This window comes from Eupeodes corollae, chromosome 2 (assembly GCF_945859685.1).
Source record: "Eupeodes corollae chromosome 2, idEupCoro1.1, whole genome shotgun sequence".
NCBI classification, from domain to species: Eukaryota; Metazoa; Arthropoda; class Insecta; order Diptera; family Syrphidae; genus Eupeodes; species Eupeodes corollae.
Genome location: NC_079148.1, coordinates 67,647,134 through 67,668,875, shown reverse-complemented (window position 1 = coordinate 67,668,875; position 21,742 = coordinate 67,647,134). Strand labels below are relative to the sequence as shown.

Genomic DNA, 21,742 nt, shown 5'->3' with positions numbered 1-21,742 from the left:
TCTTAGTAACGGATTGTAGTTCTTTATAAGATATAATAATAAAATTAAAGATGTTGTCACACTTGCACTTAACCAGGTGCATTTCTTTCTGAGTGCACAGTCTACTCAAAGCATGAGTTACGAATAACATATCTATGTACATACAGCTGGAACATATGAATGACATAATGGGGAGACTTGAATTAAGACAATTTTGATTAATCTAATGCTATCAAAGAATATACACATCATAATAGAAATGATAACCTACTCGTACTACGAAATCAGATATAGGTAAAAAAAGTCTCACATTTAAAATTAGTACAAGAAATAAGAAGTAGTTCATGCATTTTGTTGCAAATTTGTCAGCTTATTTATGGTGATTTTCATAATCGTTTTGTATTCAAAAGTACAATGACCTTTCTTGAGTTTTGGCAACAAATTTTTGTGAAATTTTTCTGATAACTTCCCATCCCGTCTGTCGATTTGTCTTGCTTAAAAGTTTGTCTATATGAACTCGTATCAATTTTTACCAAATTTGGGTACTATTTTTGTAGATTTTATTTTGTATGAAAAAACGGACTGCCGGATTTTTATATAAAAATTTCTAAAAAACTGTCAATCTGATTTTTCTCAACATTTTTCAGAATGTTGAAAACAATGTTTGTTATAAGATAAAATAAGTTTGAAGCCTAAATTTCAAGTTTTTGAAAAGATATTTGAATGGATATTCAATTTTTACCAACTTTGAGTAATGTTTTTTTTTTAGATTTTTATTTTTTATAAAAAAACTGTCAATTCGATTTTTCTCAAAATTTTATCAGATGTCAAAAACATTATTCTTTGTTGTACAAAATTTTTTTCTTGATATCACGTTACAATATATTATATAAAATTTAATTCAAGGCACTAGCGGTTTGGTTCGTAAGATATTTAGGGTTGACCAAAATTTTCACCTTTTTTCAAACTGTTATGGTAAAAAAAATACCCACGCAATTTGCTTGAGATCCCTTTCTGCATCTTTCTGTCTTATTATCTGTATAACAAAATTTATTTGGAATCGATATCTCTTCTGGTTCTTGAGCTATGGACGACAAAAACGTACGTACGGACGCACGAACGTACGTACACACGCACGCACAGACATCTTTCTAAAAATCTTTTATTTCGACTCTAGGTACCTTGAAACGTCGAGAAATGTCAAAACTTTCAATTTGACAAATCGGACCCATTACAATAACTTTCTATGGGAAGTTAATAAACAGAAATGAAAATTATGAAAATAAATTGTGAAAGATTTCAGCATCATTTACAAAATTCAAAAAGTAAACTTTTCTCAAAATAAAACATACAAAGGGTTTTCCAATAAGAAGTTTCATTACGATATTAATAAAAACTAGGTTTTTTGAAGGGTCAATGTACATTTATTTCTTTGCAATGGCGACGATTTGCCATTAACAATAGAAATATTTTATGCCAAATGGGGCACCAATTCCTAAGATTTATTAAGAAGAATTTACCCTAACGTCGTCTTACTTTTGCCACATAATAAATGTGGTAGTATGCTTAGGTTATTCCAATAACTAAAACTTTGCCTCTCGGAAGTTTTATAAATGTTATTGAGCAATCAAACCAATGAAAATGTAAATCAATATAACTTATTGGTCTCTTGTCAGTCTTGCTTTCGAAAATTCCATAATTGTAAAACTGCTATTGTAAAATTCTTGAGGATTTGCAAATTGATATTGATAAGAATAATATTTCATTGTTGGTTCTGCTAGTATTTTGTAGGTCTTTTGATAGTTTACATTCCATTCCAATGACCATTGTTTACTTATTGAAAAGCTCATAAATAAAATCTCTTTTGGAACAAATTATATCACTTTTAGTTGCAAACTACTTAAGGGATTTTAACACGAATATACTGACAACAGTTTTGAAAGTTATAAGTGGTATTCCGCAGCGAATTATTCAAAGTCCCCTGCTTTTCTACCTTTTTATTAATCAATAATCACCATCCTCACGTTTGTCATGATCACATAGGGGCTAAATGCATGAATTCTTGGCAAAAAATATTTTATGGCACTAAACCCTTGGAAAATAAATAAAAAGCATACATCTAGTGTTTAAATAATAATATTTTATTCTTTCATTCAAAAAATAAGAATTAAAGATTTAAATTAAAAAAAATGATTATTAAGCTTTAGAAGAACTATCTGGACTAAGAAGAGCTGATGTACCGAAACTATCCGAGGTAAACGGAAGGTCAGGTGCCTTCAACAATTCAAAAACATCATTCTCAATATTATAAGCCTTTTTCTGGGGAAGTTTTCTTAGGCGTGTAATAAACGGGTCGGAAGAAATGAGGAGTGAATTCAAAATATCCTCATTTGTTTTGACACGCGATATCTTGCGAGAGAAAATTTCTCTATTGGCAACAACGCATGTTCTATGATTACTGAGCCATGAATCAAAACTTTGTGGATTGTAGCTGGCATTGGGTACCAATTATACTTTTCCACAAACAGTTTGGCAGTTTCAAAGGCATATTGTTGAAACTTGTCCACATTGATTTCATAAGTACTAGCTATAGTTTGCAAAACAATTTTAAACCTTTGATAACATTTATATCCAACCCAGTAATATTTGCCGCAACTTCTGGATCACTAAAAAATCTTCTAGCCGTGTTTCCCTCGTTACTGCTTCCGAAGCCAGGTTTTGGCTTATCGACTACCAAACCCATCTCAATTTTAAATTTGCTTTGGATTTCTTTTTTCTCTCAGCAACTAATTTTTGCACATCCTCTCCACGAGCTTGCCAGTTAGTTTATAACTAAGGTGCAACAAGCATTCGAAGAAACGTATCCATGCATGCAGCACAGATAACCTGAATTCTAATCGTGATGTATCTATAATTTGAGTATTGGATATTTTTTCTAAGTTATTAAAATCCTTGGACGTAAGTCCACAAACGAAGCATATTTGTGTTGATTTGGTGTCTGTTATAGCATTGCAAATTTTTCCATCCTCCATTGTAAAGAGCATAGTAATTATTACATGGATTGCGATGTTATTCATTGTTTATGTGACTTCTTGCAGCTCTTCAATTTGCTTGCGCATTAGTTCCACTTCATTCTTTGTCAATTCTGTTGTTTCATGCTGGAAAATAAACTTTATTGGCCTGCAGTACCGTGTTGATAAGGGCCTTTCATTTTGCCAAATAACAAGTTGCTGATTTTCTCTTGGATTGTTTTTTATCAATCGAATAGGAACTTAAGACACAATGAAGGTACTACAATCTTTAGAATTTGCATCAGAAAAATGTTGTTTTTATTCTGACTACGCTGAACCATCCAAGCCCCACTTACATATAAGATTCAAATTATTTAAAGAATCCGTTTCTTGCAGTTCTTAAATAAATTTTATCGTAAACGACAAATCAAAAACTTACTGCTGGTCTTTGAAACAACTTGTACGCAATACCCATAGTCAGTATTGGTAATTAGTAATTATGCTTAAGTTAAGATATGACAATAGCCTTGGAGCTTCAGTTGTGTTTTTTATTGAAAATTTCGCATACGATAAAATTGTGGGCTCTCTATCTTCCAATATTTATCCGCTTAAAGTTAAATTGCAGTTAGTTCAAGCTTTATTTTTGCCTTATCAGTTACTTTTCTATAATTTAGAGCAACCTAGACTCAGTTTCTTTCCAAAATATAGAACTTGGGTTTAACTGAAGTGCGTTTAATATACGACCTTCGCAAGTTCGATCAGATTTCGAAATTCTCATGTTACAGGTTTTTTTTTAAGATAGCACATCAATTGTATTTTTCTTTATAATATAGTTCAACAACAGCAACCAGCTTATTTGCTTGATAAAATAGAGGTTTTAGTTCACAAAAATTCTGTGGCCAATTGTGATCAGGCCTTAGAAATAAAGCGGCTATGTGTAGCACGAAGCTTCTCAAACGTCGCACTGTCTTATTGAAAGTAAACAATGTCCATAAAATCGTCAATATTTATTTATTTATAAGTCAATCTTGATGTACAGCTGTTTTTTAATCAATAAATATCAAAAAATATCAAATAAATAATAGCTCATAAGCGGAATCATTCACCATATCAGGCACCAACAAGTGACACATTAAGGGTAAAGAGGATTTTTAACAGTAATTTTTGGGGTTTCCAATCCCCAAATCTGACAACTCGTCTCCTTAACGTAGTCTCCGCACTGAAAATGATATTTCGATGATGCATTTCAAAAGCATAATCAGCGAAGACACAACGACACGTCCCCTGCAGCTTGCAAATTTAAAACATCATAACACCCAAAAAATGTACTTTGATCATTTCAGTCCTGGTAGCTATTAGCTTTTAAGTATTGTCTTGTACATTTATGTATCGTTCAATGAATAATAATACATATGTGGTGTTTTCCACAAAATTTATTCTTAATTTTTATTATGAATTTCCAAAAACATCTTTAAATTTCTGCTGATTTCAACCGTTTAGGTCTTTTTAACGTACGATTATTGCTGTCACTTCGGACGAACTTCACTGGAAATGCTGATATTAGCTGTCCAAGTTCTTTAGAATGTTCTTAGTGCACACTAATATTGATCTTAAATATCGGCTTAGTTTATTTTCTAATCCTTTTTTTCATAGTTTAAAGACCGAGCTTCAGATTTTTTGACAGAAGTAGCTTAAGCAATATGGCCTCTTTCAACTCTCAAAATGCGGAAGTTTCCAAGTCGACCTTTTAATATTTTCCAAAGATGGACAGACAGATTAAAAACAAACCTCTAAAATAAAATCTACATAACATTGTTTCAAGTGTTGGTACATTCATAAACAAAAATATTTAAATTTTACATTACACTAGTAAAAGGAGCTGTGAGGTGAGTTTCAATGAAATAAACCTGTGGTTTTAGAACACTGCACAAGAAAAAGTCACCCTAAGAATTTTCGTTAACTACGGCCGTTTACTTTCAGATCTTAATATCAGTTGAATTTTGAACAGTTAATAAGGAAAATCAGAATAAACAAATTTGAAAGATGTAGCTTTAGCAATATGGCCACTTTCAACTGTCAACGTGTTGAACTTACATTTTAAAGATGGCTGCTATGATGTTTTTTTTTATAATTAGCGAACACTAAAAGGGTTGTGCATATCTTGTGTATGCCAAAGACACAGTGTGAGCATTAGGAAAAGAGGGAAGGGTTGGATAGGAGGAGTCGGTGTACATTGATTTTAAATTTCTGAACATTGCAATGACAGGGAAAGATAGAGCGTGGTAAGGCGTTCCACATTCGCGTACGGCTGAAAAAAGAATCTCTGTAGTTCATAGTACGGCCGAAGTTGGGCTCAAGGGTAAACTGATGGCCATTCCTAGAAGGGCGGCTATTACGGTTAAATTGTTTAAGGGTAGTACCGTAGTACCCGTGCATAATGGTTAGTGCGTTGGACTGTCATGCCGGAGTTCTTGGGTTCGATCCCTGCCTATGCCATCTAAAGTCTTTTCACGGATACTGCCTCTTGCGAGGAATTGACAAATTCTCCAAGAGTAACTCTTGTCATGAAAAACTGCTTTCTCAAATTAGCCGTTTGGATTCAGCATATAAACTGTAGGTTACCTCCATTCCTGACAACATAACTCGCACACAGGAATGGTTGAGAGTTGTAAGTCACTAGGCTTTAGTTCTCAATGGACTGTTGTGCCACCCAATTTTATTTATAGTCCGTTAAAATAACGGTAAAAAAGGGTGAGGCAACCTTGCGTTGATGTTCGAGTGACGTAAAAGAGTTGATTATGTTAATGTTTCCAATCATTTTAAAAGCTTTTTTTTGAATACTGTCCAAGAGGATTTTCCGTTTCGTTGATGCAAGTACTACTCCAAGAAAGTGGCAAAGAGGGTTTACCTCGCTTTAACAATACTAGACATCATTGCGTTTTCGAAGCATTCGCCATTGTACAATGCTGTGTAGGTTAATGAGCTTATCATATTTTGCCGTTGCAGTTCCAAAACCGAAGAGGAGGATCGTGAGTCTGGAAACGAATATAAAAAGCTAAGAGCGCTATAATCAGCGAAACAATGTATTGGATTAGAAGTAGCAGACAGGAGATCATTTATAAAAATGAGGAAGAGTGTCGGAGACAAAACGGAGCCCTGGGGCACTCCAGCATTAATTTTATGAATTTCAGACTTGAATCCGTCCAAAACAACTTGTATTGAACGGTTCGAAAGAAAATTTCTAATCCAACAAAAAAGAGATTCGTCGATACTGAAATTTTGCTAATCATCTTGTCTAACAGTTTAAAATATAAAAAAAAAGCTTTCCGAACTTAAGGAAATTTTCTTAGATGTGGGTTTAAAGAAAAAATAAAACGCGTTTAATTTAATGTTAAACTTAAGAATTTAGCTTTATTATACAGATAGAGGTTTGCTATTTTTTTAAAACGTTGCATTTTTTATGGTTGATTAGGAAACCAGGCTGAACAAATAGCAGCTAATTTGACATTGTAGCCTTGACAATGTAGCCACTTTGAACTGTTGAAGTTCAGGAGTTCTTAGACCTTTTATAGGGAGACGAAGTTTAAATTATCGATTTACTACTCTCCAAAGATGGCGGCTGTGATATTTTTAGGACATCTTGTCTAGCACATTAATATTGTCTAAACCAGATAAAAAAGCTTCCCAAATTATTTTCATTTTATTTACAGTTTAAATTTCCTCAATGTTCTTTAAGCTTTGTCAGTATCGAGATAATCCCAAAAATATATAGACTTAGACAGCAAAATCAAATCCAGTTTAGGTCCTATGGATCGTAAACGTTCATCTACCAAACCATTAAATACAAAAGTTAATACATAAGAATTTTTCGTAGTAAATCAGAATAAATAATTAGCCTGTCATTAAATTTCAACTTGAGGTTCATTCTTTCTTGATCACAAGACTTCGGTTTTTTTGTCTGTAAGCCCAACATGTCACGAGTACTGTTATAAGTTTTAAATGCTCAACGTATGTCATATGTTATATGCAATTTTATTAATGAGTTATCACTTATTTTTTTGTTGTACTATGTTTTGTATGATTTCTAATCAGGTGTTACTATTTAATTATAAACATAAAACACGTTGTTTTCTCGACGTTAACCTGTTCTTCAAAAATAATAAGAAATATAGTAAACAAACTCGCGTCAGGGCATTGAGTGAGACTACCTATGTATACTTGTAGGTAACTAACTTCAAAGTTCATTACTTTAGCCAACTCAAAACAAAAAATACCGACAGCGGGATTAATGTAGGCATCACGTGTTTGTTATTAACTTTATATCACATCATGTGTCATAGGAGTATTTCTTTTTTAATTATTTCTATTGTAAGCAGATTTTAATTAATGGTAGGAAAATTAATCGCATGATTTAATTTTAAACGTAGGCACTTGCTTTCTCATGTTGATCGTTTAAGTTGCAATTTTTTAATGGCTGACAAATTTGTTTTATGCAGAAATTAAGTGTTAATTATGAGACTTTCCTTTTTTTATAAAAAATCAATTTTTTTTTAATTTCAATCTTAAAAGACTCATCTCTCCTAACAAAATTTTCAATTTGAATAATGTTGTTTGTGATAATTAAAAGTAAGTATCATTCTAACGTAAAGACCTTATTTTCAAAAATAACTATAACTTCAGATTTGTAATTGTAATCTTAATTAAATTAAACTAATTAAATTAAAAAAACAAGAAAATGTTTAAAACGAAAATATTTTTTTTTTCAGAGATAATTTCCGAAGTAAACGAAGAGGATCTATTGCACCATTACCCTCCTTGAGACTCAACAGCAAAGAAATGTTGTCCGGCGACTTTGACACGCAAAGTGTCATGAGCAATCAAGCTTCAATTACTAGTATAAATTCCATTGCTAGTTTGTTAAGAGAGAAAATGCAGGTAAGTGAAGGACTCCAAACCAAAAGACTCAATGATCCCTGTATTAATTAGAACCCAATGATAGAAACCTATAGAAATTATGTTACACTAAAAAGTCGTTTATTAAGACAGTCTGACGTACTTACGTACAGTGCTAGGGGGACTGCAGTCCCGGGCTCTGCGGAAACGAGGGCCCCATCCCATTAAGAAATTTAATCCGTAAATCCGCGACATTCGAACTGTACAATCTAATAAACCCCAACAGTAAAAACCAAATTTAGTTGACCCCACCTAATTCAAACTTGAAAAGCTTACTACTTACTTACTTAAGGTGGCACTACAGTACGGAGCGGACCTGGGCCTCAACCAACATGCGTCTCCAGCCAGCTCGGTCCCTAGCTAGCTGTCTCCAGTTTTGCATGCCAAGATGGTTGAGGTCGTCTCTCACCTGGGTGCGCCACCGGAGCCGCGGTCTTCCTCTACTGCGCCGTCCCTCAGGATTGGATTCGAAGACCTTCCGGGCTGGAGCGTTGATGTCCATCCGTTCTATATTACCTAGCCATCTAAGCCGTTGGACTTTAATTCTGCTAACTAGGTCAGTGTCGCTGTACAGCCCGTACAGTTCGTCGTTTTATCTTCTTCTCCATTCTCCATCTATGCGTACGGGACCAAAAACCACCCGAAGAATTTTTCTCTCAAAGCATCCTAATACGCTCTCATCTTAATTTGATAGGGTTCAGGCCTCAGCTCTATAAATGAGAACCGGGATGATAAGTGTCTTATAGATGGTGATTTAAGATGATCGAGAGGACTTTACTTTTCAATTCTAAGTCCTAAGAAGCAGCGATTTGCAAGAGTTATTCTTCGTTTGATTTCAGCGCTGGTGTCGTTGTCTGTGTTTAAAGCGGTGCCTAGGTTAACAAAGTCCTTAACTACCTCAAAGTTAAAGCTGTCCATGGTGACGTTTTGTCCAACACGTCGTTGTTCAATGTCCTTTTTTGATGACAGCATATACTTGGTCTTGCCCTCATTGACCACTAAACCCATCTTCTTCGCTTCCGTCGCAATACTCAAAAACGCTCCACTGACATCAAGCTTTAATCTTCCAATTATGTCAATATCATCTGCGTATCCGAGTAATTGAATGGACCTTTAGAAGATTGTGTCTCTAGTATTGACGGTTGAGTTTTGCACAATTCTTTACAGAACGATGTTGAAGAAGTCGCATGACAGTGCATGGCCTTGTCTAAAACCTTTTTTGACATCAAATGCATCGGTGAGTCCTCTCCAACTTTGATAGAGCAGTGTGCATTCCATCGTCATTCTGCACAAACGGATAAGTTTGACAGGGATGCCAAAACTAGACATTGCTCGGTAGAGCTCTTCCCTATAGATGCTGTTATACGCGGCTTTAAAATCGATAAAGAGATGGCTGGTATCGATTTGAAGTTCTTGGGTTTTTTCCAAGATCTGCCGTAGTGTGAATATTTGGTCGATAATGAACTTTCCTGGTCTGAAGCCACACTGAAAAGGATCAATCAGGTTGTTGACGAATAGTTTCAGACATTCACATAATACGGCAGAGAGGATCTTATACGCAATGTTAAGGAGACTGATGCCTCTGTAGTTAATTAGAGGGTCTCCTTTCTTATGTATAGGGCACACTATGCTGAGTTTCCACTCATCGGGTATGCTTTCTTCTAACCATATTTTGCAGATGAGTATATGCATTCTCCCTACCAAGTCATCGCCTGCTGCTTTGAATAGTTTGGCAGCGATGCCGTCAGCCCCAGCAGCTTTGTTTGACTTCAGTTTAGATATAGCTATCTTCACTTCGTCAAGGTCGGTTAGGCGGAATTGTTGATCTGCGTCGCCTAGGTTGAGTGGTTCTATCTCCCTTACAGCGGAATTCGGTTCGCCATCGCCGTTATATAATTTGAAGAAGCTATATACCCCAAAAATTTTAAACCCATATATCCAAACTCACAAATAATCCTAGAAACTTTTAATTCATATAGCTAGTATATCCAAAAAGTCAGACCCGCATAGCCCAAGGCGCTTTTAACCCAAAACTGTATACTAAAAAAAAAATCAATGCAGGGTGATAATATTCATTATTCATTCTTAGTTCATCTTCACATAGATGGAATGTATAGCAAAAAGAAAGTGGAAAAGTTACGAGTTTGTCCATAACTCGATGGTCGAAAAGAGCAGATGCCGTGAATGCTGTAGTGAATAATTTTGCTTGTATTTTTAATGCGTTAAGCTGCTTAGCTGATGAAGCTTCGTCTTTAAAATCGAAAATTATTAAACTTAAAAATGCCTCTAAGGCGGTATTCTGGAAAGCGATTTTAAATAGATTTGACGCCACCAATTCGTATTTGCAAAAAGTGGAACTAGATTTAAACGTAGCTAAATTATGTGACGGTCTGTAAGTTTTGAGTTCATGGTTTTTGGATTAATTACAGATCGGGTTATGTGGGTTTAATGTTTTTGGGTTTCCGTTTTTTTATTTTTTATTGCAAAATTAACACATTTAATTTAAAAAAAAACTTTAAAAAGAGCCCCTGATGAATAATTAGCCCCGGGTATCAACAATTCTTAATCTTATCGGGGGTTGGAGCACTTGGGGTATAGCTTCTTTAATTTTCGATACGTTAACTCTTGACGCATCGTCTCTGAGAGCGTGGACTAATAGCGCCCCGGGTTATTGGTTTGCCTCGCTTGGGGTTTAGGGCGCTGTCTGTTATTGGGTTGGCTAGCTTGGGACGCTCTGGGTTACGAGGGGTTGGCTTGCTTGGGTTTTATATCTTTTTAGGGGGTCCCAAATTTGATATAGCCTTGGGCCCCCATTTTCTTTAATCCGGGCCTGGATGGCGCTACAGCTCGGTCCCTAGCTAGCTGTCACCAGTTTCGCATGCCAAGTTAGATGAGGTCTTTTTCCATCCTTCGAGCGATGTCTTCCTCTACAGTGCCGTCCTCGAGATTGGAATCGAAGACCTTTTAGCCTGGGGCGTTGATGTTCATTGGCTCTATATGACCTTTTATTCTTTTAAAGAGTTCTGTGTCACTGTACAGCCCGTACAGTTCGTCGCCAAAAATGAATACCCGAATGCTGAGCGTCTTGTAGATGGTGACTCAAAATGATCGAGAGAGGACTTTACTTCTCATTTGCCACCCAAGTCCAAAGAAGCAGCGATTTAAAAGACTTATTCTCCTATTAGTTTCAGCCCTTGTGTAGTTGTCTGAATTTTTACGACGCCTAGGTAGACAAAGTCCTTAACTCAAAGTTACAGCTGCCATAGGGCAATGCTTAAACAGCTTCACCGACAGCACGCGTTGATCTTTCGGTTATGTCAATATCATGGACGTATCCGAGTAATTGGATGGACCTTTGGAAGATTGTGTTTCTAGTGTTGACGATTGAGTTTAGTACAATATTTTCCAGAACCATTTTGAAGAAGTCATGGGTTTTTTTTTTAGACAGTCAGTTTATTATAAAAAGTCTATTATACGCCACCAAGTGGTTCTTATAATAAGTATTAAAGTTACATAAGTTTGGCCACCTAGTGCCCATTGTAATCGGCCGATTGACACACGTTCTGTCAAAAATTTTCAGTTGACTTTCTTTTCCCACGAAAAATTATATGCCACATGAATCTTCTAGAAATAAATTACTCTCGAACAAAATTTTGATCCGATGCCAATTTAATTTTTCTGATACCAAATAATTAAGGAAAACTCTTGAATACCATTGTTACACATCTAAAAAAAATAAAATATTAACAAATTCAATAAGGATCAAATTTATTTTGCGCCAGATAAGTTCCATACGTACATCAATCACTTACAAGTTTTTGAAAGAGTGTCTATAAATGAAAACAAGATTAAATTCCTGATTTGTTGGCAAACTCAAATTTAACAAGAAACCATGTGACAGCTGAGAGTTAAGGGTTAGTAAAAATCTCGCATTGGACAGGTTCAGATAACATAAGGGACTTTATTTTAAAAATCGGAACTTTAATTCACTAACATGTACCTTTACATAATCCCGCAAAAACTATCACTGACATTATTGTCTACAAAACATTTCTCAGGCAAGTTACAAGTCCATCAAGAATTGTATTTTTTATTGAAATGAAATATTACTTATTAAATTTCAAATTTGACAAAGAATCCTTTTACACATAACATTAAACGTACATAATTGTACAGAAATTAAATAAATTACAGAGTAATAAAGTTCAGCTTTAAGTTGAATGTAAAATTGTCATTTGCTGTCATTTTGACATAAATGGAATTGACTTGATGCTAAAATTAATCTTACTTTCAAGTACCTATCTATTGTGTCCTAGAATAAATTATTATTTTTGAGGAAATAAAGAATGCAAAGTTTCCCGGCCCTGGTGAGAAATAAGTTTTAATTGTATTTGACATTTGACAATCAACTGCTACTTTCCCCCTCCATTGGAAACTGTTTTAAACCAGAAACGTATTTTTTTTTAAATTAAATAAAAAATATAAAAATAATAAAAAGCTGTGAAAAGCTTCTTTTAAAACCTGAGCTATCAGCTGGCAAAATATGTTCTTAAGGTGTTAATAATTTTAAGGAACCTTTACTTTACAGACTTATGACAGTTTATTAAAATACTACCGTTATAATGGTAAATTAAATATTGTAATCTAGACTAGACCTAATAAGTATTAAATAGCCTTAAAAGAAAAATCTGGTTACTTGAATATATTGTACTTACTACATAATGTACCTAACTAAAACAAAATTATTTTGTATTTCAGGCTGTTCCACAAATGATCCGCAAAAAGAAAAACGAAACAAAAGACTATAATCTTAAGATGTTTGTTGTGTCCCTTTTCTTTATAATAGTTTTTCTGGTAAGTCAATAAATGTTGTATTATAATAATTCTTTAATTCATTCCTTATATTCTTTCATAGATTGGATATGCCTACGTGATGTATCATCGCAAAGTACTCACACGTTCCTATTTTGCAAAAGCAAAATTTGTTGCGACTGAAAGAGTTTTTCGTATCATGAATATGGACAACGAAGAACTGATCTCTGCCAAGCTGGGGGTAACCCTAGGAACCGAAACCATACCGTTTCCCTGCCTTGAAGATAAAATGCTCAACGATGGAAGTATTTGCCTGGAGTGGAATAATCTGGCGAGATTGTACATGCGGTACGAAGATAGAAATCAATTTCGTTGCTATTCGGTGCACTGGCAAGCTTTGGGTGCTGGGGTATTTCCGACTGATTGCTACGAGTTGGCTCCGGACAACGGCCTCTGGTTTGGAGGTGGGCCAGTGAGAAACGTCGATTGGACTCTGAGTAGAACGGATTTTCCATTCTCACCCTTTATAACTGGTGACATGAAGGTGCATCAATTTGGCAATACCTTGAAACGATATTTCATCAACTCGCTTGGCATCAGTCTTCAAATCGAAGACTCAAATCCGCTCTATATCTCAGCTAATCAGTCGCAGAACACCTTCTGCCTTCGAGCCATGAATGACGACTATGCCTATGTGAACCGGCTGACTCAATATCCTGAGTTGCAGTACAAAGTGTGTGTCGCTGATGATATGCGAAGTCTTCACATGCTACGTACGCAACAAAGTCTTTGGGAGAGCCTAAAGGAACAGGACATCAAAACTCTCCATTCGATCATAGAAGAACCGATCTATAAGATTCCTTTCGACAATGAGACATCTTCATTGAACGAGACCAGCATTTACAATTACTCCGAAGAAGTGATTGCAACAGGCTTCATGAAGCTCGGGCATATTCTGGTCAATGAATTTTGGCAGGAGAATGTTGGAGACTTTACTGTAGACAAAAGTCGTTTTCCCACGTTAAAGGACACAATCGAAGTTCTTCATCGGAGGGGTTTCAAGATTGTTCTAACAGTGCAGCCATTCATCAGTACGGACAGTCCAACGTTTAAAGAGGCTGTTCATAAGAAACTTCTTATCTACGAACGCCATTCGGAGAGAAGTATACCGGCCTTAACCAGATACAAGAGTTCGTCCAGTGCTGGAGTGGTTGACATTACCAACAATGCTTCAATACCCTGGCTATTGGAGAAGTTGCAGGCAGTTGTCAAAGAGTACCAGGTCGATAGCTTTTATTTGGACTTGGGTACTGGTTATAATCTGCCTCACTATTACCAGTGCAGACAGACCCTCAGAAACCCCGATATGTATGCCAAGTTATTTACATCGAGTTTCGAGGGAATCGGATTTATGGGTGTTTCAACAGCAACAGCTGTCCCAAAGCCGCCAGCATTTCTTAGTGCACCACCAGTGAATTCATCGTGGGCGGGTCTGAAGGAAATCCTCTCGACTGTGCTCAGCTATGGAGTCATTGGTTATCCCTTCATTCTGCCCGGGGCAATTGGAGGTGATTATTACCTCAACAAGTCTTTGTCGAAAATGGCTTCCTTCTACTCATTGCGACAAGCTGATTTACCTAATCAGGAGCTCTTCCTAAGATGGCTTCAACTTATTACATTCCTACCTTCCATGCAATTTAGTCATTTGCCGTCCGAATATAAGAGTGACTATGTCACAGATGTTGCCAAGGAACTTACAAATGTACGGCACAAGACTGTCATTCCATTGTTGAAGAAGTGTCTATCGGATTCATTGAATGAGGGCTTACCATTGGTAAGGCCATTATGGATGTTAGACCCTAATGATCCCGCGTGTTTGAGTGTTGATGATGAATTTTCCATTGGAGAGGAGCTGATTGTTGCACCTGTTCTGGAAGAAGGTGTTTATGTTCGTGAAGGTATGTTTCAAAAAAATTCAAATGTCTAAATTTTGTGGATCTTAACAAACTTTTCGATAGAACATAGCTCCTTAGGGGTCCATTTTATTTTGAAGTTCTTTGGAGAAAAATTGTTTTTCATTTTGTTATTAATTTAGACTGAACTAAATTAATCATTGGTGGAATGAACTATTTGCTCGAATTTAAATCTGTCAAAAAGGCCCATTTGCTTTTGCATTGGGCAAAACAATTGAATTGCCTTTTGATCTCATTTCGAATTTCGAAACCAATATACTTGTGTCTGTCAGTTTGACTGATCTTGATTTATGAGGTTGTGAAAATTGTTCTTTAAATATTAAAGAAATATACGTGTGTAATTCTGTCTCAAATGTGGAAGTAGCAATTAATTGCTTAAAGTATCAAGTTTATTTTGTTCTTCTAAATTAAATTAATTACAAGCACATTTCTGTAAAAATTTGACAGTTATACCTGCATAAGTTCCAAGTGTCAACTTAAAAAAGATAGTGATTTGACAGCTGACAGTTTAGCAAAAATTAAACATAATGTCACAAAATTCAAAACGATTAATTAAATTGTTTCATCCATTTTTAATAATTTCCTTGGCTAAAAAGGTTATTTAGCTAGTTTTAAACGATTTATCTCTTAACAATTTTCTAAAGTTAAAATCACGGAATGGCTACTTTACCTTTAAGAATTTAACTAAAACCACTTGAAATCTGTTCAATAACTCTTATAAGAGCTCTGGATCGAATGATCCAGTCAACTATTGGGAATTATAATTAAAAGGTCCGTTTAAGAGTATTTGTTTTGCTTATTTTCACGAACTGTAACATTTTATACATTTTTTGTTGCTCGTCTTTTAATAAAAGGCAATTAGCAATTTATTAGTTTTTTACTAATTTTAATATTTTGGACTCCCTTAAAAAATTACTAAATATGTATTTAGCAAATTGGTAACTAGTAAATTGTTAAACCCTAAATAAATTTGCGCTAATATGTTTTTAATGTGGAACAATGTGCTAGTTCAAACGACACAAGGGACTTGAAAGTATGTCAAGCTTCTAGCATCTGATTGGCCAGCTGTCAAAAAAGTGTCTTCCTACTAAGGCAACCTTATAAAAAAACTGACTGGAAAGTAGTGGTGTTTTCCATTGCCAAATTAAGATTTTCTTCAAAAATTAACACTATTAAATTTGTTTTTTGTTAGTCATTGAATAAGAGTGTAACTTCTTGTACTTGTTAACGAGAGCGGTAGAGCTGTCAAATTTTTAAACTAAACATTGTTTGTATTAGTTTTGCGCAATGAGAGTTAAATCTGCCGAAAAATCCAGGTTTCCAGATTTAATCTCAATTCAAAAATTAATAAATTTGTGTTTTTAGATAAAATCATTATTCAAGAAAAATCTCCCCAACTATAAAGTCAATTCCAATTATATCAAAATGACAGCTAAACATAATCTTTTACTCAACTGAAAACTTAACTTTACTACTTCACAATTCCATTTGATGTTCTTTGTATGTGATGTTTTATTAAATACTTACTTGTTATTTACTTACTTAAGGTGGCGCTACAGCCCGGGGCGGACCTGGGCCTCAACCAACATGAGGTCCTCTCCCACCTGGGTGCGCCACCTGAGTCACGGTCTTCTTCTACTGCACCGTCCCTCGGGATTCGAAGACCTTCCGGGCTGGAGCGTTGATGCCCATTCGCTCCACATGACCTAGCCATCTAAGCCGTTGGACTTTAATTCTGCTAACTAGGTCGGTGTCGCTGTACAGCCCGTACAGTTCGTCGTTATATCTTCTCCTCCATTCTCCATCTATGCGTACGGGACCAAAAATCACCCGAAGAATTTTTCTCTCGAAGCATCCTCTTTGACAGGGTTCAGGGCTCAGCGCCATAAATGAGAACCGGGATGATGATAGATGGTGACTTAAGATGCTCGAGAGAGGACTTTACTTCTCAATTGCCAACGAAGCAGCGATTTGCAAGAGTTATTCTTCGTTTGATTTCAGCGCTGGTGTCGTTGTCTGTGTTAATAGCGGTGTCTAGGTAGACAAAGTCATTAACTACCTCGAAGTTATAGCTGTCCATGGTGACGTTTTGTCCAAGACGTCGTTGTTCAGTGTCCTTTTTTGATGACAGCATATACTTGGTCTTGCCCTCATTGACCACTAAACCCATCTTCTTCGCTTCCGCTGACATCACGCTTTGATCTTCCAATTATGTCAATATCATCTGCGTATTCGAGTAATTAAATGGACCTTTGGAAGATTGTGCCTCTAGTGTTGACGGTTGAGTTTTGCACAGTTCTTTCCAGAACGATGTTCAAGAAGTCGCATGACAGTGCATCGCCTTGTCTAAAACCTTTTTTGACATCAAATGCATCGCTGATATCTTTTCCGACCTTGATGGAGCAGCGTGCATTCTGCACAAACAGATAAGTTTGACAGGGTTGCCAAAACTAGACACAAAGAGATGGTGGCTATCGATTTGAAGTTCCTGAGTTTTTTTTCCAAGATCTGCCGTAGTGTGAATATTTGGTCGATAGTGGACTTTCCTGGTGTAAGCCCACACTTATAAGGACCTATCATGTTGTTGGCGAACGGCTTCAGACGTTCACATAATACGGCAGAGAGGATCTTATATGAAATGTTAAGGAGACTGATGCCTTTGTAGTTGGAGCAATTAAGAGCCTATATTTTGCTGATGAGTTGGTGCATGCATGTTGAGTGGTTCTATCTCCCTTACAGCGGCTTTCGGTTCGTCATCGCCGTTATATAATTTGGAGAAGTGGTCTTTCCATATTCTCAACATCGACTGCCGTTCTACTACGATTTTCCCCTGATCGTCTTTACAGGCTTCGGTTCGTGGCTTGTACCTTTGGCAGGTTTTTTTACCTTTTGGAGAATTTACGAACCTCATTCCTGTTGTGATATCCCTCTATCTCCTCGATCGCGCGCTTCTCATGCTCTCTTGTGTTAATCTCTCCTCTTCTGCTCGTAGATCACGCGAGCAGCTCTGGTCCTTTTGTGCAGCGCCGTTTTGTTAGCCTGCTGTTTCGCTGCGTGCGCTTGCCGGCATTCGTCGTGTCGTGTTTTATTAAATGTCAATTTGAAAAAAGAATAAGTAATGTTACCTTAAAATACAAAACACATGTCGAAATTAACTTGTAGCTTACTGAAGTGTTTTTTAGACAATTATCGTTTTGGTAGTCTTGCACAAACAACTGAAGGTAAATGTTAGTGAAGTAAAGTTCCAAGTTTGAAGTTTATGACATTTAAAAAACTAACTAGTTGCCTTGGTCAAAATGTACTTTCAAAGAATACAGTTGAACTCAAATCAAGTCCCTTATGTTGTCTAAACCTACCCAATGTTGAATACCTTAAACTTTAATTCAAGCCAATGCAAAAAAAAATCATTCTTTCAAATTGAAATTTGTTTAAGCTTTTTTTTTAACTGGACAATCCAAAACGATTACAAATGTTGACCTTATTTTTAGACATTTTAATTAAATGAGATTTACTGTGTTGTAAAATTGTTTTCTTTTTATTTTATTTTCAGTTTACCTACCTCAAGGTGTTTGGAAAGATGGCATTGATAGTTCACTTCGAAAAGGTAGTCGCTGGATACACAATTACAATGTGCCAAAAGAAAAAATTGCATATTTTGTTAAATTACCTGACAACACCAGATTCTAGGTTGTGAATAGTTTTTTAAATTAAAAATTAAAGACAAAAACAATAAATATATTTAAAAAAAAAATAAAAATTAATTTTTAAGCCACATAAGCACTAAATTCAACCTTTTTAAAAATAAGTTTATAAATGTTGTGTATGTATGTTTATTGTTTAACTTTAGATCGTAAAAATTAAAAACAATAATTATAATTTCAACTCAAAACTCCATTGTGATCCCACCTCATTAAAAATCGAATATAATAAAATAAAATAAAAACACTCAACTTTACTTTTAAGAAAATTTATATTTGTTTTTCTTTCTGTGTTTTAATTTTGTTTTTCTCCGAATTTAAGTTCATATAAATACAATAATAAGGTACGATAAAGTATAATTTTCAATTATTACTAAACGAGTATATAAAAAAAATTATATAAAATAAAATTAAAACTATTTAAATAATAATTACTATAATTATACTTATACTATAATTAAGTAGATAGGCCACTTAAGGAAATTACGTCGTTTTTTTGTTTTTGTTTTTGTTGGTGTTGATTTTGTTTTTAATTAAGAATTAAATTCTAGTCAAGCAAAATATCATTTTTCATGTCGCTGCTACAAATTGGAATACTTAAGCCACATGATTCGACATCAACTGGGCGGGTTGCATTATTGCACATTGACTCGGCTAAAACTTCATCGTTTTGGTCGAGACACATAATCGAACGTCGTTTCACTGGACTTGGAGAGCCGGGAATTTTGCATGTTACTGAACAAAGTTGCCACTGACCAATCCACCAATGGGCCGGACATGGAATTTCATTGCATCGACGAGATATTCGCTGTGGGATTGAATTGTTGGCATTTGACCAACAGAGTTCTTCTTCGTTTATGGCTGGAAAATTAAGACAAACATTAGTAAATGATTGATTACGAACTGAAATTAGTATGAATGAAAAATGGAGACTATTTTTAAGGAACTTGAAATGGAAAAAAAACACCCAAAAGCAAAGAATATTCTTGTAAATGTTCAAACTTTTCCATGTATACCCTATAAACTATAATTCAAAACCTCCTATTTGTATGCAACGAAAATTAGTTTCCGGTATCCAGCCGTTACATTGAGAAAATTCAAACATTTTTTAATCTGTTATACTACAAACAATAAAATACAAATTTATAATAAAATTTTACTTACATTTACCACTCTCAAAACACAACGGTATTCGATATTGGACTCCACCTCCACATGTTGCTGTGCACGCTGTCCAATCGCTTAATTTCCACGTGTAATCTTGCACAGATGTTGTATTGATTACTGGCAAAGTGAATTCATAGTAAATGCCTTTATTTGGCTTTGATGATGTAACAATTACCTAAGAATAATAAAAATAAACTCTGAGTTATTAAGTGATTGGCAGAGGAAGGTTTTTTTTGTTGTTTGTTTACATATAAAGTTATGGAATGCTCGATTGAATGAGGTATGGTTATGGTTTCTTGATGATCGACACGATCATAAAGAGCTTCTGCATTGGCGATAGTATAATCTCCAGGCATGTAAATTTGTCTGAAATAAAACAAATAAATACAAAAAATATATTAGATACACTTTAAATTATATTTTTTTCTTAAATATTAAATTGTAGAAATCAATGATGCAGCTTAATTGATCAACAAATCTTTGACTAATCAACTTTCAACAGTTAAAAAATGTTTAGTTGAAAGTATGCAATAATTCTACTATGACGTCGAACTTGTCGAGTTGTAGAAGCTGAGTAAGGTCAATGATTCTCGAGAATTTTCTCCAGATGAGTCCTGAAACTAAAGGACGTTCTTATCCCTCTACCTTCCCAAAATCATCATCCACTCCCACATAAACAAGGCATACCAGCCATGTTTATGTCACCAACTCCCATCCCACCTCCCACGTTTGTAATGGCGAAAAAGCTAGCAACGGTCCTATCTCCTATACTCCTTCTCACTCTAGGTAACCTACCTGAATTTCTGTTACCGAATCCCAATCTTTTCCTTACACGTCAGAATGATGAATTAACATCAACTGACTCCCCACCCTTTCTCTTCCTCCCAACCACTTCTCATCATTATTGGGCTGGATCTAAGGTGTTAAACGACCCGTGCCGATGATCAGCCTGGCTGGGGGCCCAATTCAAAAATAGCCCAGTCTCTAACGGAGTATCCGGATACCTGACGACCTCCGGATTAACTAGCCTTATCTGTACATGCGAATCTCTGTGCAGATGGACCTTTTTTCTTCGCATCTCGTGGGACCAAAAATGAACAAAACAAACAACAAAAACAAAAACACATGTGAGACCGCTATCTCTTTAGGACCGGGCGGCAGCTTGGTGTCAAAGCCTGCTGTCGTATCTCTTGCGGCCAACACAGAGAAGGGAGTAGTGGCTAACCATGGACCCTCCTCTGCTGTTGGTAGCAACGAGAACAAAAAGGTAGCGATACCTAATTTCACTAGTGGCAGGGTTGTGAAAAATGGCCCTGCCACTACTAGTGAAAATACTTCCAGAAATGGAAAACTCTCAAAAGGCCTTTATAGACAAAGGCGGCAAGCGGCGAAAATCTTGAAAGCCTCTGGTGCATCATCGTGGGCTGAAAAGACACCGCAGCAAACCGCTAGCGTCGAATGGCCCAAAAGCATACTTGCTACAACAAGATCCAATAAGGACTCTACGTCCAAAAGAGAAAAGTCTCTTGAGGGGGCCGCACCGATACCAACGGCCTCGGGTGCATAACACCAGCACCCCCCTCAATCCCATCAGGAAACAATCCAGTTTCAATGACGTCGCGAAGGGCAAAGTCGTGGTTGCGGTCATTGACAGGAGCGATGATGATGGCACAATATCGGCTGATCGTTGGCAGTTCGTCAAGGTTAAGCTCTCGGGTGGCTTTTTAAGCATCTTGAGAGAGCTTTCAGGAATACTTCCTTCCATAAGCTATGGGGGTTGGCATCAAGGCCATGTCAAACTCATGGTTTGTGGCGACCAGAGATCGTGTGACCTTTACAAGCTTGCTGTCAGCCGGTTAGGTGAAGTTTGGCCAGGTGCGAAGCTCGAGGTTGTCGCTGTGGAAGACATTCCTAGCAGACCTAGAGCCCGCATCTGGATACCGATCGAACCTGCTGGTATCGAGGACATTCTCGAGATGGTAAAAGTTTGCAACCTCCCTTCCGACGCATAAATGGAAAATAGCTAAGCTAGAGGAAGTGAAGGAGCGCCATTGTGGTACTCAATAAAGAATCCTTGGCTCCTCTAGTCCTATAAGAGTACTCCATAAACTATGAATTCGAATCCATTAAAATTCGAATTTATAAAAAA

General features: G+C 36.0%; 2 protein-coding genes across 5 annotated transcripts in view; one reads left to right on the top strand and one right to left on the bottom strand.

The window, feature by feature from the left end:
• LOC129947664 (myogenesis-regulating glycosidase) overlaps positions 1-18,695 on the top strand; it is an 86,084-nt gene extending 67,389 nt beyond the window's left edge. For all 4 annotated transcript variants that reach the window (XM_056058296.1, XM_056058297.1, XM_056058300.1 and 1 more), the window contains 4 exons: positions 7,757-7,925; positions 12,702-12,797; positions 12,859-14,713; positions 18,279-18,695. In XM_056058296.1, the coding sequence (XP_055914271.1) occupies positions 7,757-7,925; positions 12,702-12,797; positions 12,859-14,713; positions 18,279-18,415 (2,257 nt within the window). In that variant the 3' untranslated portion in view covers positions 18,416-18,695. The remainder of the gene's footprint in view (positions 1-7,756; positions 7,926-12,701; positions 12,798-12,858; positions 14,714-18,278) is intronic.
• Positions 18,696-18,943: 248 nt separating this feature from the next.
• The window catches only part of LOC129947663 (A disintegrin and metalloproteinase with thrombospondin motifs 7), a 103,908-nt gene continuing 101,109 nt past the window's right edge, over positions 18,944-21,742 (bottom strand). The window contains exons 17-19 of the mRNA XM_056058295.1: positions 19,842-19,959; positions 19,591-19,768; positions 18,944-19,287 (exon numbers count right to left, since the gene is read on the bottom strand). Of these exons, the coding sequence (XP_055914270.1) occupies positions 18,974-19,287; positions 19,591-19,768; positions 19,842-19,959 (610 nt within the window). The 3' untranslated portion in view covers positions 18,944-18,973. The remainder of the gene's footprint in view (positions 19,288-19,590; positions 19,769-19,841; positions 19,960-21,742) is intronic.